General features: G+C 32.7%; 4 protein-coding genes and 1 long non-coding RNA gene across 9 annotated transcripts; 2 read left to right on the top strand and 3 right to left on the bottom strand.

The window, feature by feature from the left end:
• Window positions 1-45: 45 nt before the first annotated feature.
• LOC107363754 (uncharacterized) lies at window positions 46-6,302 on the bottom strand. Of its 3 annotated transcripts, none has more exons than XM_015931024.3 (15): window positions 5,557-6,302; window positions 5,269-5,400; window positions 4,900-5,187; window positions 4,680-4,804; window positions 4,393-4,608; window positions 3,854-4,291; window positions 3,474-3,766; window positions 3,265-3,410; window positions 3,095-3,202; window positions 2,768-3,017; window positions 2,614-2,714; window positions 2,286-2,555; window positions 727-2,207; window positions 484-655; window positions 46-415 (listed from the first exon to the last, which is right to left on the bottom strand). In XM_015931024.3, the coding sequence occupies exons 1-15, from the start codon at window positions 5,684-5,686 to the stop codon at window positions 384-386; spliced, it is 4,182 nt and encodes a 1,393-aa protein (XP_015786510.2). In that variant the 5' UTR covers window positions 5,687-6,302; the 3' UTR covers window positions 46-383. The 3 variants fall into 3 exon arrangements, with proteins under 3 accessions (XP_015786510.2, XP_089123178.1, XP_015786511.2); XM_089267052.1 differs by having other exon boundaries at window positions 5,602-6,059; XM_015931025.3 differs by having other exon boundaries at window positions 312-437; window positions 5,557-6,268.
• Window positions 6,303-6,924: 622 nt separating this feature from the next.
• On the bottom strand, window positions 6,925-11,182 carry LOC107363752 (uncharacterized). 2 transcript variants are annotated; one of them, XM_015931022.3, is made up of 4 exons: window positions 10,979-11,182; window positions 9,656-9,876; window positions 9,110-9,325; window positions 6,925-8,525 (listed from the first exon to the last, which is right to left on the bottom strand). In XM_015931022.3, exons 2-4 carry the CDS (start codon window positions 9,783-9,785, stop codon window positions 7,144-7,146), a joined length of 1,728 nt encoding a protein of 575 aa, XP_015786508.2. In that variant the 5' UTR covers window positions 9,786-9,876; window positions 10,979-11,182; the 3' UTR covers window positions 6,925-7,143. The 2 variants fall into 2 exon arrangements, with proteins under 2 accessions (XP_015786508.2, XP_015786505.2); XM_015931019.3 differs by lacking the exon at window positions 10,979-11,182 and having other exon boundaries at window positions 9,656-10,387.
• LOC107363361 (uncharacterized) lies at window positions 11,169-12,046 on the bottom strand. The gene is made up of 2 exons (XM_015930566.3): window positions 12,008-12,046; window positions 11,169-11,918 (listed from the first exon to the last, which is right to left on the bottom strand). Exons 1-2 carry the CDS (start codon window positions 12,044-12,046, stop codon window positions 11,169-11,171), a joined length of 789 nt encoding a protein of 262 aa, XP_015786052.2.
• A 972-nt stretch (window positions 12,047-13,018) lies between these two features.
• LOC107363753 (perivitellin-2 67 kDa subunit-like) lies at window positions 13,019-15,075 on the top strand. 2 transcript variants are annotated; one of them, XM_025161114.2, is made up of 3 exons: window positions 13,019-13,150; window positions 13,212-13,609; window positions 13,968-15,075. In XM_025161114.2, exons 2-3 carry the CDS (start codon window positions 13,292-13,294, stop codon window positions 14,964-14,966), a joined length of 1,317 nt encoding a protein of 438 aa, XP_025016882.2. In that variant the 5' UTR covers window positions 13,019-13,150; window positions 13,212-13,291; the 3' UTR covers window positions 14,967-15,075. The 2 variants fall into 2 exon arrangements, with proteins under 2 accessions (XP_025016882.2, XP_015786509.2); XM_015931023.3 differs by having other exon boundaries at window positions 13,091-13,609.
• Window positions 15,076-16,039: 964 nt separating this feature from the next.
• Window positions 16,040-17,174, top strand: LOC149093694 (uncharacterized). The gene is made up of 3 exons (XR_016198385.1): window positions 16,040-16,146; window positions 16,437-16,870; window positions 16,930-17,174. It is a non-coding gene; the product is annotated as an uncharacterized LOC149093694 (long non-coding RNA).
• The last annotated feature ends 1,066 nt before the right edge of the window (window positions 17,175-18,240 follow it).

Consider the following 18,240-nt stretch of genomic DNA (forward strand, 5'->3'; position numbering starts at 1 on the left):
AGAAATATTGGTTATCAATTATAAAAATGTATGATGTTTAGAAAAATTTTTGATTAGTCAACTTCTTAATGAGTAGTTTATTTTTATTTGCAAAATTGACATGCACTTATTCATTAATAAGGATGATACAAAAAACGCAAACTTGGTTTACGAACTTGATTTGCCAAACTGAAATATGTAACAGTAACTATAGATAATAAGTTAAAAGTCGTTGAAATTGTCCTTCTTATCAAAATTTTTACCTTGCATGATTGATTGTTGATGAATTGATTTTTCAGCAACCTTTTTATTTTACATCCAAATAGGATATTAGTGTTTTAATAAAGAAATCTCGGATAACACTCAATGGCCATAACCAGAAAAGCTCAACAGTTCTTAAAGTTTTAGCTATTTATGTGAAAAGCGCAATCACTACCTGAAATAAGATAATAAAAAGGCTATTAGAGGTGTATGTTTAACCTTTAAAAAATATCACAAACTAACCTGTAAATCCGGGTGGACAGATACATCGAGAAGTGCCATTTTCTTGAAGACATGAGCCACCATTATGACATGGGGATTGTAATGAATGAGAATAATTTGATTCACAGTCTTTAACTTGTGATGCTTGAATTGTTTCATTAACCATATCAATTGGTTCTCCGTTAACAGATAACTGCAAAACATTAGCAGATTATAAGATTATAAGATTTAGACAAGTTAACATTAAAATCGATGTCTACTAACCTCAGAAATACACCCGTGAAAACCTTGGTACCTTTCCATAACTTGTTTTGAATATTTAACTTTTTTCAAATCAATTCCTCCAATATATAATGGAAGACGAGTATTTATACCTTTAGTTTGCCCAGGAGATCGTCCTTTAATTGGTTTTGAATCACCAACAATTAAAGTTCCCTCATTATGCTCTCGTTCAGCTTGAATACTTATCCAAACACCATTTAAAACAAGATTAGATGATCTAATATATGCTGGGCCTGAACCAGTGTCAAAGATAAACTCGATTGCTTGTTTCCTTAAAATTAGAGCAATAAAATCTTCTGATCCGACAGCATTTTGTCCCGTATAAACGATGACCGAGTCTTCCAAGCTGATAGCTTTAATTTTAAGGCTAATTTTAAACTTTTCAACTGACCCATTAGGTACAGAATAAGCAGCATACGATAAACCGGTAAACAATGGTTGGTTTATTTTGATGGACTTTTCACAGTGGTCTCCATCATAACCCATTGGACAGTGACACGAAACACCTGCATTGTAATGGTCTACACACACACCAGGTCCACAAATTCCTGTATAACAAGATTTTCCAATCCAAGAACAGCGATCACCTTTAAATCCTGGTGAACAAATGCAACGGTATCCACGAAGTTCATGAGATTCAAAACAATGGCCACCATTATGACAATTAGATGGAGAACAAGTTTCACAGGATTTAACTCCTTTCAAAAAATTACTTGGACGAGTCATTAAACTTTGTTCAATATTACGAATTTTAAAGGAAGAAATGCAGCCCACGAAACCCTTTTTGTGATCAACTGTTGCTGGTATAGAAGTGAAATTAGGTACGCCTCCAATGTATAAAGCCTCTCTTAAGTCAAGTCCAATGAAACGACCTTTTGAATGGCCTTTGACTTGAATAGTTGAATTGATTGTTAAAGTTGCATCTCGACGAGACCTGAAAATGTGAATTACATGCCAAGCTCCTGTAAGAAGAGGACCAGGAGATCTCATTGTTACCACTCCAGAGCCAAGTTCAAATTTGAAAACTAAACGTGAGTCTTTGAACCCAAGTGAAATGAAATCACCTTTATCAGGAAACTGTCCACTAAATAAAATTAGACCATCTTCAGTTGAATCAGGGCGAAGAATAAGTTCAAGTTCAAATTCAGAGTATGCCTCTGGAATTGAAGGTAATGTAATGTAGCCCGCTCCACCTTCTGTAAAACCGGCAATCAATCCGGTAACGTGGAGAGCAATTTGGCACTCGCTTGTTGTTAATTCATTAACAACTTTACATATGTACAATCCTGAATCTGTTGCTTGAGCATTTTTTATTTTCAATGTTGAACCCTCAATGATGCTTGAGTTGGAAAGAACTGAACTTTGTTTGATCCAGGTAGTTGAAGTTATCGAGTTGGCATTTTTAGACTTTTTTGGGCACTTAAGAACAATACTTGAACCAGCAACAACTCGTCGTTTAAAAGCTAAAAGGATAAGAAAACACTCGTCAATTAAGATGATATACATTGCATGTTTCTAAATTGATAAATTTAAATACTTACCATGGATAGTGAGCATGTAATCTCCATTAATTATACCATCTAATGTGTGAGCTTGACAACGGTAAGCTCCTCCGTCATTTCTTCCAACGTCTTCAATCGTTAATTGGCCTCCGATTACTTCAATATTAGAAGGGAGCGATGGATAACCTAAACGATACCAGGTAACTAAAGGTTCTTTAACTCCCGACAGCTGACAGTCAAGTCTTAATGTATCTCCAATATCAATATTTTTTTGATTTGAACTGATTTTCAAGGAAATTGTTGGCGAGTCTGTAAACAATTGAAAATATAAATCAATATTTGCACTAATGAATGAAAAATGTTATACCTTTAACATTGAGAGTTAAAAAATTACTATCCATGTTACCAAAATGAGAGTAACCTTTGCAAACGTATCGACCAGAGTGATTGACTTGAATATCTCGAATCCTAGAAATGAAATAAGTCAAAAATTAAAAGTAAAATGAAATCTAAATGCTTACCTGAGTTGATTGTCAACGAAATCTACTCCGATAGGAAATCGTGCTTCTTTGCCATCCATTTCATAAGACCAAGTTACATTATAATGGTTTTCTAGTCCTGGACAATTGATATCAATATTAGAATGAATTAAAATATTGATTTCGTTGAGAGTATCATTGATATTCATAAAATCGTCTTCTTCAATGTCCTCAATAGAACCATCAATCATAGTAGGCTTGTGCTTATTCCGCGAGTTTGGTGTTACAGAAACTGTGGAAAGTGAAAACAAAAGAAATGAGTATGTTAATGAATATATCCATGAAATATGAGTTGAGATAATTACTTACCACAATAATTTTCATCTGAATTGTCCAGACAATCAGGAACACCATCACAGCGTAAAGTGTCATTTATACATTTTCCATTGGTACATGGAAAGAAGCCAACACCACAACCTAATAAATTTGGACTTTGTTATAATGAAAGACATTATTTAATTTTGATTGATCTAACTAACCTAAAGGTTTACACGATCCACCTAGACTATTAGGATCTCCAATGTACCCAGGGGCACATTTTTCACATCGTCTACCTTCAAATCCGAGAGGACACGAACTACATGTTACATCATTATCAGCATCTAAATAGCAGGTTGGAGAGAACCTAGAAGAACAAGAAATTTGCTGATTAGACAGAAGACTGAATTGTTGATAATAGATAATTTACCATTGTGGAGGAAAACCTGCTGTCCAAAGGCTAGCCAATTGAAAGGATGGATTAATATAAGGACAAGGGCAAGGCTGACAATCATTGACATGACCTAAAGTTGAGTTTCCATAATAACCTCGAGCACAGCGTTCACAGTTGAAACCTTCAGTGTTATGTTCACAGTCAATACAGCGACCAGAAAGCTCATCACATTTAGAAGTATGTCCATGGCATGAGCACGCTAGGCTTAATCGGACACATTTACCAAGCCATAAATCATCATTATGTCTTATAAATCCAGGAGCACAAGTCTGGTAACAAGAATACAGAAAAAAATTATTGCTTTTTAAATTTCCTTTTGTAACAAACAACATTTGCAGGTTTAGACAGAAGTTTACCTCGCAAGAATTTCCCTCGTAACCTTCTGGACATGAACATTTTTCAATATAAACACCAGTCTCTAAATCAGATGAGTTTCTATAAGAACCGGTATCCATTCTCAAATTGAGAATACTTGATTCGAGAAAAACTTCATCATAACTGGCTCGAACATAAAAATAGTCAATATTTGCCAAAACTTGCATTATATCAGCCCTATTAGCTAAATGTCGTTTAGACCATTTTTTTCTTAGGTTGACTTCACCTTTAGTCCAAAGATTTTCCCAAAAACGTAGTTCAACTTTATTGTCTTCGATAGAGCTGTGTCCATCTATCACATCGTAATATAAGGTTATTCCATTTCCCGAAATAATGATATCCCATAGATGAGGATCGTGTGGGGCAAACGGAGTGCGATATCGAAACATGTACCGGAGATAACCACCATAAGAATTAAGCTGCGTTTGAACAATTGAAAAGTAAATCGCAAAGAAAAGTTAAATACAATCATATTACAATTTGGAATGCAGATTTGGACAGATGATTTGAATTTACTAACCTGGTTACCGAGAAACATTTTTGGCAAACTCCAGTAAAGAAAGGCATCATCAGGTGTATCAGCATCAATTGCTTCATTGGTGAATTTGAATTCTCTGATCGATGGACTGTAAGTTATTGCTCTTTGGTTGGGAGGATGAGTGTAACCAATATTTACGTAAGATTCATTGTTAATCTGTCTTAAAACTGCTATTGTTACATCACTTGTTAATGGTATCTAATGGGATTTCAAGAGAAAGGTTAGACAATTATCAAAAATCAGTTTAATTTTGATAAATAATAACTTACTTGAGTTATCTTCAGTGAGCTACTGTAACACGTATCTGTGATACCAAAACAATGACACCTTAAGCAATCAAATTGACTCTGAGCTTGATCATTGAAATATGGAGGATAACATGAACCAGAACGATCTGAAATTAGGAGGAAAATATTTATTTCATTGATTTTTTTGTTGTGATTAACAATAACAGCAAGATTTTTTTCATTGATATCAAATAAAACTTACTCTTAATGGTTAGTCGACAATCGTTGTGACCTTTAATCGAACCTTTGCTGTTGCTGGCAACACAAGTCCAGTTACCTTGGTCATCAAGTACCACTGATCTAATGATGAGTAAACCGAAGCCATCATGGTTGGTCCAACTGATTCTTGGAGTTATTTCAATAACTTTGTCATTGAAAAGCCATGTTATTACAGGCAAAGGCTTACCAAATGCTCGACAAGTTAAAGTAACATTGGAACCTTCGACAGCGATAGCAGTTTCAGGAGGATTTTTCAAGATTGTTGGAGCAGCTTGAAATAGGATAACAAATTAATAGGATAATAATTTCTTAAAATATTACATTGGACTAGAATGTAAAATTATCTACTTACAGCATCCAATTTCATCTGAAAAATCTCTGCAGTCAGGCAAAGAATCGCATTGAAATTCAATAGGAATACATTGACTATTGTCTGTACAAGAGTATTCATCGTATCGACATATCGAATCAACTGATCGTTGATCTGAAGATCCAAGCAATTACAAAAAAGGAAGAAATCGTTTTAAAGGTTTTTATAAATCACAGAGTGTAAAGTATAGAAGTGAAGAAGAAAACAAAACAATCACAACTGAAAAAATATGAACTTGAAACCTAACTTGTCACAATTATTTTCACATACCACAATCAAGATCACCAGGACCTCGAGGACAACCTAAATAATCACCTTTAGGTTGACTGGAAGTTGAGGGCGGAAAGAAAATAATAACGGCAATTAATAAGTCAATCCATGGCATAATCAGGTGGAACATTAACCATAGATCAAAATTTAAATATTAACAAAACGGTTGATGATCCAATGAATCCAATCAAAAGTTGCTTCACTGATGTTGATATTAGATTAATTTTTTGAAATTTTCATCGATGCTGAATTTTGCCAGACACAGGCTTCAAAATCAACAAGTTAAACTGTTGAGTAATAAAAACATTCAGAATTGATAGAGATAAACATAAACAAATGAAGCGTTGCTTTGTAATTCACTCATTAAAACACTAACAGCTTTATATTAAAATTGGTTTTATAATTGTGTTGTACAATTGTGGTGATTAAGATTAAGGGTAAAAGATGTAAACAACGATGAGTTTGGCGATGAAAATGAAACGTTACTTGTTTATCTTTAATGTGATATCTTTCAGCTGGAAATGGACAAATAGGTGATTGGTATGAGATAATTGTATCGATATTGTTTTTTTCTGGTATCCAATATACTTGATTGATTCACCAATTCAAAAGTTGCAATAAAAAAGTTGAACTAACCCAGAAAATTATTGCATTTGTATTGCTTTTACTGTATTATTTTATTTTAGGTTCGTGGTAAGTGTTGATTAAATATCAAGCAATACATCTAATGTTTACTGGTTCCAGGTTGGGTGTAATCAAAGAGCAAACTCAGCATGAACATAACTTTGAAGAGAATCGACTATCTCAGAGCTTCGAGAATATCGAATCTGATTCTTCCATCTTCATGAGTCTCTCTTATTAGTCTCATGTTCTGTTCAACAATACAGTCTCATTCCGTATTGATACAAACTGATATTCTGTTGAGGATTGAATGAAGATGAATACGAAATAACCGAAAAAGAAGTGATAATTGTTAACTATTATTGAAATATAATCTAACGAAAATAATTTAGATGATAATTCGGTTAATTTTGAATTTTTGTAAAAATAATTTCTCAAAAATATGGACGAATAAAATAAAGATTCAATTTTATCATAAAATCCCAATTTATTTAAATAGAGTTTGTTATTTATTTAAATTACTTAAAATAATTGAAAAGTCTTTACCTTTGAATTTGATACAAATTTGAATCATCCCATTTCAATAATAATGAAATACATTGACAAGTAGTAGTTTATAATTTAAAAAAATAAATCAGATTTCTAATATTTTGACTTTGATTAATCCAATCATAATTTAAATCCATATTTTTTAAACAGTTATTGAATATTTATAAATTAATTCAAATTTTAAGCTTGAGAACCTAATAAAGGACTAATGAATAACGTTTAATGAGCTTAGTGGCTTATAGACAGTCGATAACCAATATACAATCAATTTGGTAATCAATCAAATAGAACAGTAATAAACTTGTTTTATAAAAACTGTTATATTTGATTCAGTAACTACCTTAAGCTGATTAACCGCTATTTATATCCGAGACAAAATTGCCAATATCAATAATTTAAATATAAAGCACTTAAATATCAATCTTCGTCATCGTAATCGACTGCACTTTGACTATCTTTTCTTTTAAATAATTGATTAAGATATGCTTTTCCTTTATCAACTAAACTATCTTGCTTATGAGCTGGTTTGATGTCCGCAACTTGATTGGAATTGGCTCTGTGACCACCATATTCCCCTAGATCTTCATTATATCTACGAGAGTTGCCAAATAATCGAGGCCTGAATCGTCCAAATCTATTTGCAAATCTATCTCGCAAAGTTAAAGGTCTTTGATTTTCCGAATCTTCTTCGTCTTCATTAGATTCACGAGATGGTTGGAAACGATTTCTATTAAATGGAAGATTGCCTCTGAATCCAAGAGGAGCTCGATCAGAAACATCACTTCCTCTATTGATTTTAGGTCGCTCATATTCATAGTCTTGAATTCCTGTTCCAAAGTCTCCACGATTGTCTGATCCATATCTATTGTTATTAACTAATCCACCACGGTTAGCAAAAGGAGCATTGGGCAACTCATAAGGCTGAATTAATCCAGGATTTCTAGGTCGACCAGTTAAACCTCTGTTAATTCCTAATAAATTTGGTTGATGGTTAACTCTTCCGCCATATCCAGGAGCTAATTGATTGTTGATTGGAGGCGATTCTACAGGTTTCTCTGCTTCCTCTTCGTCATTTGTTTCTTCATTTTCTGTATTTTCTTCAGCTCCTTCATTTCCATCACCATTTTCAGACTGAGCTGCAGCTTCCTCTTCGGCTCTTTGTTTCTCTGCTTCGTTCTTTTGTTGCTCTTCAATAGACTTTTGAATATCCTGAAGATCCCCTTGACTTAAAATACCTGGAGGAAACAAATCACCGGGAAAGTTACCACCTTGGAAGTTTTGGAATTGAGCTAAATCAGGATCATTAGATGGGTCCTGTTCTCCTTCTTGTTCAGTTGACTCATCAGCGGCAGCAACTGTATCAGCATTTGTCTCATCATTATTATTGGTCGATGCGTTTTTATCTTCATCGTATTCAGGTTGTTCTCCATCTTCATCAACTCTTTCATCAGCTTCACCACCTTCCTCGTTATTATCTTCATTGGCTTCTTCATCATTATTATTACCTTCGATAGGTTCTTCCTCGTTTGGCTGAATTTCTTCATTGGATCCTTCATCATTTACCGGTTCTTCAGCACCATGACCACCATGATCACCTTGTTCGCCTAAATTTGACTGAGGCAAATCCGTTTCACCTGATTGATCATTGTTTTCATTGGAGGCTTGGTCACCTAATCCGAATCCTTGATTAGGTATATTGACATTATTTCCATTTCCATGATTTAAGTTAAGGTTAGGATAATTATTAGGATAATTCGGGACAGGTTGCTGCAATTGTTGTGGCGTTCTTGTGTTAAACCCTGAAATTATGAATAAAAATAATTTGATTAACGTAATTGCACAGTAAGTAAATTAACAATCCAAGATAAGCATAAGTTTAACAGAAGATTAGACTATTTAGTCAACTTCCGTTTCAATGAAAAACACCAAAATTAACTTTTAACCTTAAACTAGTTTTGTATTTGCTTTTCAAGGAGCTTTTGTTGACTTAAACAATTTTTTGATATCCTTATTGAAAGATAAATAGCAATCAAAATTTAACAATCTAATTAAATGAAAATAGCTCAATTAACGGTTAAATTTTGAGAAGAGCTTTTATAATAGTTAATTGATCAATTTGATGCGACAGTTTTTGTTATTTGTAGTACAAACAAGACAAGGTCTGATGGAGTATATGTTAATTGTATAATATCAACCATGAACTAATTGAAATTGTATCAGACCAAATAGATCACAAGATCTAATACATAATAAGTTGTTATCTAATTGTATATCTAATTAGTTGTCTAAATTTTTCTTAAAATAACTTAAATCAACTAAAACACAATACAACAATGGATATAAAATAATTTGGGTAAAATTACGACAAAGCAATGAAAATTACCTCTTTGCGGAGAATCTGGCATAACTCCTGATAAAATATCTGATAATTGTCCGAATCCACGATTATTATTATTATTATTGTAATTGTTATTATTCTGGAACTGATTACCATAAGCAGGATTTCTAGGCCTTGAAAAACTCTGAGGATTGTAAGCTCCGAGTGGAGCACCAAAATTGTTAGTTGGACCATTGTTGCCATTATATCGGTTGGGTTGGCCTGATAATAGATAATTAATCAAACTTGATAATTAGTAATAGTTGAGATGATAAAAATAAGCTTATGAATTTCATCATGCAAGTGAGTTTGTAATCGAAGGTTATTCAAAGTGTCTTTGGAAATGTTAAGGTAAAATTTAACACTTTTTTCCCGAGTCAAAACAGAATCGGGGAAAATTTTTCAACTATTCACAAAATTCTTATCTATTTGTGATAAGTTCAAAAATATATCAAGTCAGGATTGTCCTGAATTTTGAATTTACATTTTTTTTCGAGATCGTTCGAGTTCGTACAATTTGGTTTAGCGAATAGTCAATCAATCTTTACTCACCTCTGGCTTGAATATATGGATTCTGAGCTTGCTCTTGTCCTTTCAAGATTTCCATAACACCATCTTTAGTTTTATTAACTCCATTGGGTTCAGAATTAGACTCGGCTGATTCAGCTGAAGATGTTAACATTTCATATAAAACTGAACTGAAATCAGTTAATGATCTAGCCTTTGGAATCCCGACTGTTGAAGGTGTTGAAGTCACATTGTTGAGATTTTCACTTAAAGATGAGAAAAAATTTAAAGTTAAGATTAACACAAATAATATCAACTGCATCTTTGCATTAACCAGGTAAATATCCTGGTGTTAGAATCGATGTAAATGTGAAACTTTGATTCGTAAAACTTGAAACTGATCACTTGAAAATTTCAATAGATTGTAAGTTATTTTTAACAATAGTTCAAGAGTTAAAAAGTCGAATTTGAATCACAAAAGAATAAGATATTTATTTTAAATGAAAGTAAGAAAAAGATTGTTTAACAATTTGGAAATTTTCTCACTCGATTTTCTCTCTCGAACATTGATTATGGAAATTTTAGGCAAAAATATGTTGACAATAACCAGTGAAATCAGTGAGTTAATCAGTAAATTTTGCGATAAATGGTTGAGTAGAAGCCATTACATTGGGAAATGGAAAGATTGGAACAGCAAAACTAAAGCAAGTGAAGGTTAACTCGGGTAAATTATATTGTTAAGGTTGATGAATGAATTACTCAAGCAAACAGCTGTAACATGGAATTGAGAGTGATGAAGAAAGGAAGGATAATTGTCAGAAATTGAGAAAATAACAATAAGAAAAAAGGGTAAGAATAAAAAAAAAGTAGGAAGAGCCTAGGGAAGTTTATTCAATTCAATTTGCACAATGTTATCGATCATCCTGATTAAAATAGGAATCAATGAGAAAAAAAGAAATCGGATCTGAGCCTAAATAATAGTGACCCTCGAAATTGAAATGATTAAATACCATTAGAAAAATTTACACCAAGCATAAAGAATCCTGACCCAACAGGTAGCCAAGTTTTTATGTGAAAAATAATCCATTCTTGCAGAGCATTGCTCATTACATGTAACTAATGTTTTCCAAAGAAATCAAGAAAATCAGTAACCCAAGAAAGATGAATAATAAAAATGTAATGTTCGTTGGAAAACTCTTAAAGCCTAAGCGCTATTATTAAAAGATCTAAATTTCAAGATTACGATAAAACCAAAATTCATTGAGGCACAGCTTGAAAAGAATGATAAATTCGAGGAGAAATCGGATTCAGAAATTCCGATAAAAGTTTACAACAGGCAATTTTTGAGATTTGATTTCAAGATCTTACTGTTTATTCCGTACAAGGTTTTGGTCAGCTTAGCCATAGAGAGTCGTGGACGATTCAGGAGTCAGGTTGATTTGTGAGCTGGTTCAAAGCCTTGATCCGAATAAATGAATTGATACCCGCCAGATTATATCTAGTTATCATTACCAGCAATTATTTTTGATACTAAAATCATGGTTGAATTGGTTTGTGTTCAATCACCACTGATCTTAGTCCTTTTCTTTGGTTTTGAAGTTAATTCAACCTTTGATCCGTCTTTTTTACTTGTCCTCATTGTTTTCCTCATCTTTTCATCGGTTATGCTAACATAGCCAGAGTTTTTGACATAAAATCTCCACAATTGATTTCTAGAAATAGTATCTGTATTGATGCCAATTCTTTTACTGATGGTGATTTCTTCATCTTTGTAATCTTCATGATCAACAAGCCAAATTAAATCACTAACCGATAGATCTTGTTTGTTTATGGATTCTTTATCAATATCTAAGGCGATACAAAGTTTACCTGGTCCATTTGAGATTTGTTTGTCATCCATAACAATTTTTTTAGACACTGTTGTTGATGACTTTTTAAAAGCTAATCGGTTGTCTGACTGTTCTTTCAAGCCGGATACAGGTTTAAGAGCTCGAATCAGAACAGCAGCTCCTTCACCATTTGAAGATATATTGAAACAATGGTACATACCATAAGTGAAATAAACATAAGCTGTACCTGGTTTCATGAACATGGCTTCATTTCTTGGTGTTTTTTTACCTTTGTAAGAATGAGAAGCTGGATCATCTTTACCAGGATAACATTCAGTTTCAACGATTAAACCAGCTAAGACAGCACCAGTTGACTGACTTCGACGGCAAATTATCTTTCCTAACAGTCGTTTAGCCAATTCAAAACACGAATGAGAAGTAAAAAAGTGTTCCCCAAGTCTTTTGTCACTCTCACAAGTCTTGAAAAACCCAAACAAAAAACCCGGTAAAAATCGACGAAAAAATGAGGAAAACTAAATTACTAGAGAATAAAGATAATTGAACTTACTAAAAATCGACCGTCAAGTGGATCATGAATGTTGTCCATAATCACCAAATATCAAAATCAACTTCAATTAATTAAATCAATCGTAATAAAACAAGAAAAACAGAAACAATGATGAAACCTAAAGCTGCTTAAAGATGAACCAGTGAGCAATCATTGAGGGTAAAATCAAAAATTTAAATTTGTAACATAGTAAACAAGTCAACAATTTATACCAACTGGACTACAACAATTAAGTAATGATTTCATTTGAAACAGGGAAAAAATTAAATATTTTGAAATAAAGACAGATGATTGAGATAATAAAAGAAACTGGACAAGACAATAAATTTCGTAAGATTATCTTTTTTTAATGTTAGCGAGGTTAAACTCGTGTTGACCAAATGATTTTAACTCAATAGCTTCTTTGAATATATCACTTTTCAGGATTATTTACCTGATCTATTAGATTATCTTACAATAAATTGTTAGACAAGCTGAATTAGAAGTGCTTGAAGGTTTGGACAAACAAATAAAACAAGAATTGTCCATCAGTTTAATTACTCGACATTTTTCCTTATGATCTATCATAAGTGGAACATAATATGTATATCAAAGATTATGAAATGAAGACAATAATCGGGAATCAGTTAAAACAGATTAAGATGTGATGAGAATCGAGGGGAGGGAAATAATTCAAAAATAAAAATCAAGTCAACATTTCCGGATAAAATAAACCAGAGTGAATAAGGTGAGAGACGAGTTTCAAATGAAATTAAGGTTTCACTTTCCCTAATATACACAAAATACAAACCTGTTCATCTTCTTTCACCTCAACCTTTCTCCTCCTTTCATCCCTTTCAATTTATCGTTAATGTTTCAATTGACATCATCAACATAATCATAATCATGATGATGGAAACACACACATACAAGCAATTCGAACCAATATGATTAACATTATAATAAGGAAAGAAAGTGATCCACGAATTGAGATGAAAACGCTTCAAGCATCATTGGGATGTGTCCAGTGTTATCAGAATGACAAATAGGAAGATCGAAGAATGGTAAAGAGCTTTCATGATGGTGGTAATAGTAATGATTAACATGGTTTGTGAGGAAATACAAGAGTTAAATACATGAATTGATTGGCGAAAATTGTTCAAGGTAGGTCAAAAGTATAACTTGATTACATATTAACCTTAACACATCTCTTCGCTTGAACCAGTCTTTGAATACGGTTGGTCCATTGTTTATAATTTGCTTTAGTGTGGATTGTGTCACTGTTGATTAAAATTACAATTAACTATGAAGTTAAATCCTTCAACCAAACTACTTGTCTTGACCATTTTAAGTAACTGGATATGGTTTACATTGGCAGCCAACAATTCATCCAAAAGTCTAAAATCCAAAGATAATATCAATTATTTTGATGGAAGTTTACTGAAAGAAAATCAGTTCCATTTTGCTTCAGCTAAAGATGAGTTATGTGGATTAATTGTTCCCGGTTTACAAATGATGACTCGTGGTGTTGATATAACCAAACTTGATTTACTTCATGATTACACAGCTGACAATGACGATGGATTTGCCCGTTGTTCCTTCATAGAGTTGACTTGTAAAAAAGTAAGTCCAATTGTTCAATTGCTTTCATTATGGTCATTTGATTCCTTTGTTCACCAAATTTGACAAAATGCCAGGGTTTAATTAAATGGCGTCTACTAGACTAGATTTAATGATTAACCTAGCTTAAAGCCTTGATATTCAACCCTGGCTAACCATTTAACCATTAAGATTGTTATCTTTTTTCTGGTTTTAACGGTTAGCAAAAATATAAACAAAACACTATATTAGATGTGAATCAACTCTTATGCTTTGGTAAGACGTTAGTCAAAGTTCTTGATACAGAGACATTTAAATGTTATCATTTCAGTTATCGTCTGACTTGAGACTAATTTTTTTTTTGTTCTTTTAATCATTACAGAAACGGAAATTTTTTCTAGCTGGAGCTGCTTATGATGTTCCTGATCAGGTTTTAAGCATAGATTTACTTCCTCGTGAAACAATTAAGACTCATTTTTCAATTATATCCAGCCTTGAGGAGATTAAAAGTGAATTTAAAATGACTTCTGGAATGGATGAACCCTTGAATCGTGGTGCTTTCTCCAAATCAGCATCTTACAAAACCTATCAATCCATTTTATTGAACAATACTAAAACTATTGCCAGTTTACAGCTGATTACACCGACAACAAGAATCAATTTGGCTCCAAGAACTTCTCTTCGTAAATCTTTGTCCGAGTTTATGGAAGATTTCATGAGTGAAGAGTTACCAGGGCGTTATGAGGAAGCACCGGAAAAATATCTTGAATTCATTGAAAATTATGGAACCCACTATTTTAAATCAGCTCTTTTCGGTGGCGTCTTTAAATATTTGACTCAAATAGACACATCAAAGGACAAGGAAGATTCGAAGCCCCTGACTGACGCTGATTTGACCAAATCAATCAATAATTATTTCATGTCTTTATTGAGTCGTAAAGGAGTTGTTAGCAAAGTATTTGAGAAAAAGGAGAACAAAGCTTTCAGGGAAAAATTAGCTACTAATCAATCTTATTATGGAGGTGATGCTTTCCTTCTTGAGGTTGACCGTTATGAAAATTGGTTACCGACTGTCCCACGAAACCCTTGGTTGGTTAATGGACAGTTTGGCTCAATTACTGAACTTATCCGAAATGAGACAATCCGTCATGAATTGAACAAGGCTATCGAAGTTCACATGGGACTAGCATATATTTCAGAATTGATAAGGTTGGCGACTAATCAAATGAATAAATTTCCAAACAAATTAGCAAAAACTGGACTTTTATTGGAAAAAATAGATAAAATGTTGAAATTCCAAATTCCATCTTTGGATCAAGTCAAAGTAATGATTAAAGAGCTAGAATCATTAAAATTCATTTCAAAACTAATTCAAATTTAACGCAAATCAAATGGATTGTAAAAAGAATGTAATTAAAATTAAAAATCGAACGCCAGTGGAGCTGTTTTCAAATAAAATGTATTAACTTATTTAAATACAAATTTATTAACTCGGTATTTTAATTTTCAATACATTTTCGATTTTCGAAAAAGTGTTCCCCAAGTCTTTTGTCACTCTCACAAGTCTTGAAAAACCCAAACAAAAAACCCGGTAAAAAATGGACGAAAAAATGAGGAAAACTAAATTACTAGAGAATAAAAATAATTGAACTTACTAAAAGTCGACCGTTAAGTGGATCATGAATGTTATCCATAATCACCAAATATCAAAATCTACTTCAATAAATGAATTAATTGTGAAAAACATGAAAAACAGAGACAATGATGGCTGCTTTAAAAAAATGTATTCAATTTAATCAAATACAAACTCATTAAACATTTCAATTTTTAACACATTTTCGATATTTAAATTGACGATATCGATTTGTAGGCTTACAATTAGAAATAAAGGGTTTCTTTAAAAAAGGACAATAGCTTCGGGTGTGAGCCAAAGGACCAGTCGCGCCACATATCTCGCAGACGTGTTTAACTAAGATTGGACAGGTAACTCGACCCTGAGGATCTCGCAGTGTGTGGGATTGGTAAAATTCCTCCGTTTCCCCATTCTTTTTACACAATACACAAAAATATCCGGGTCTCTCTGTGGTCCTCCTGTGTTTGAGCAGAGCAGCTAAATTAAATTCATTGATTTTTTTCAACATATCGATGAGTGACGAACGGGCATAAGGGTCAAGTCCATAATCAGACTGCAGGCTTGATGATGAAGAAGAATTAAAAGATTTAACTGAAATAGACATTGTAAATTCAAGAAATGTAATAACAAAACACGAGCAGAAAAGTATAAAGTATTGGTCAAGATGCAAAGTTGAAATAAATCAAGTTTCAAAATGAAGTGTTTATAAATACAAAAATGGCGCTACTGACAAAAGCAAACGATGTAAGTTTAGTGAGCATGTATTATAGAGTCACATGTTTGAAGCATAGAGACCAGCTTTACCCTTTGCATTGGTTTTACTGTTACCAAAAGTTGGTTGTTTGTCGGTAAATCAAACTAGTCTATGTGTCTAATTGTTTGCCTTTATCTTTGATCAATCTCTTTGTTGATTGCCGACATATCTGAGGTAAGTGAACAATTCTTATCAAACCAAACTTTTAAACAAACCGTCAAAAGGATAATGTAAAACAAAGTTGATGACTTACAAGATCATCTGGTTAACCAAATATGTTTTCAACTTTTAATCATCTTGCTTATTGCTTAAACTTATCATTGTTTTTTCTTCTGCAAAACCATTAATATTTATAATGGACAATATTTGAACCTTGTTTACCATTTGCGTTAATTTGTTTTCACTATCCGTTGACTTTTTTCAATTTCATACATTTTGATTTAACCCAAGTTTTCTTATTCCAGCTAACTGTACCATTCGATATGTATTAATGTCCTTTTCGCATTGGATATGATAAGAGCAACTGAACAGTTACTTACCAAGTTAATTAAACGATGGCCATTGTATGACAAGCTTGGCTTTTATTCATTAACTCCAATTTTTGTTACCTGTGGAGCTGTTTTTGAATATTTGTGCATTCATATGAGAATTAATGGAATAACATACTATTCAACTGAACGAGATAAAATTTTCAAGCGAGAATATTTTAAATATTTATTGTTAAATCATCCAGAAGCTGTAGAGAATGGTCAAATTAAGGGGAAAAATTGAAAAACCCAAATTAACTGATATACTTGAGGAAGCTCCAACAAAGGCAAGAGTGTTGAGAGGACTTTTAATTCTTGGTACCGGTATTGCTACAATGCTTGCTTATAAAGCTATAGCAGAGAGCAAAATGGTGAGTAAACTGTTGCTGGTATCTAAAATTTACGAAACTAATTATCTTTTCTTTATTAGGTAGATGATACATATAATGCTGGTATGGAACGTTATTATGAGGGTATCAAAGCTCGAGATGAATACATAGCTTCGGTTATCCGAGAACACTCCGAACCTAAAGCTCAACTAGACGGCCAAAAAAGTGATCCTAAACGTTAACATATTTGTAGATTTATACATGCTAAAAATGTAGATATAAATTTAATTGGTGGAAATATTTTGGCATCCATTAGAGTAAATAAATGTCATTTCAAAACGAATAACTGAACCACCACTGAATACATCTACTCGCTCTTCATGTCTCAACAAAATGGACTCTAATTAAAAAGACAAACTTTGACCCGAGAAAATACCAAATGTTATGAAAGAATAACATTATGACACACAAAAGACCAACTCCTGATTGAACTTTATAATTAGGTCTTTTTACGGGATATGGTTTAGTAATGACTGCTGTCTTCTCCGTAGGTTTCCTATTTCAGGATAGTAGCTAGTTAGAGATTCTAAATCGTGCTTCAATTAAGTTGTCACGTAAGCAGAAGCCTGAATAAGCGTCATTTGCTCTAGATAAGTGGACAGTTGGATAGAAAATACTAGAAAAAACACCATCTATTGGGTTTCTACTCTCAATTAAGTTAAATAAACAATTAGATATTTGAAGCGTCTCAATAAACGGTGTTGTTTACTTGAATCTATCATCTAATTGTGCGTTTATCTAGAGCCACTGAAGATCATTTAGCTCATCACAAGCCAGTGACACCCTTAACTGTCTAATGATTGTTTATAGAACTCTAAGCGTTGTTTTGAACCCATTTTGTTTATTCAAATAGGAATGTAAAACTCACCATCATTGGGCTTCTCTAGTCAATCATTAACCAACTACAATTATATTTGGTTAGCTAGTTGATGGGTTAAATTTTCGGACAAAGGATACTATTAATCACCATTAGCTGGTTCAGGTCTTTCCGAGCTTATCTTATGATCTGTTTCAATATTTAAAATCATTATCCAATGTAGATTCCAGCATCAGTGTCTTTTTCACCATAAGTGCAGGTTCAATTTCAACAGCTAGTGTAGAATGTAAAAAAATAATTAATTAACTGTTTATGATAAATATGATGATACGATCTTACCTTTCGTCGGTAAAGCTAAATAAAAACATCCAAACTCCAGCTGATTTGTACTGTAAAATGTTAATGAAACGGTTTATATTTTTGTCATCAACTTTTAAAATTAAACTATCGTTAAATATATTTGCTATAAGTTAGTCAAAATTATATAAACTTTTGATGATCGTCAACAATTAACTTTAATCATTATTTAATTAAA

The sequence above is a fragment of the Tetranychus urticae genome, chromosome 2 (genome assembly GCF_039701765.1).
Source record: "Tetranychus urticae isolate SD_2017Ah chromosome 2, NJAU_TeUrti_SD_1.0, whole genome shotgun sequence".
Lineage (NCBI taxonomy): Eukaryota > Metazoa > Arthropoda > Arachnida > Trombidiformes > Tetranychidae > Tetranychus > Tetranychus urticae.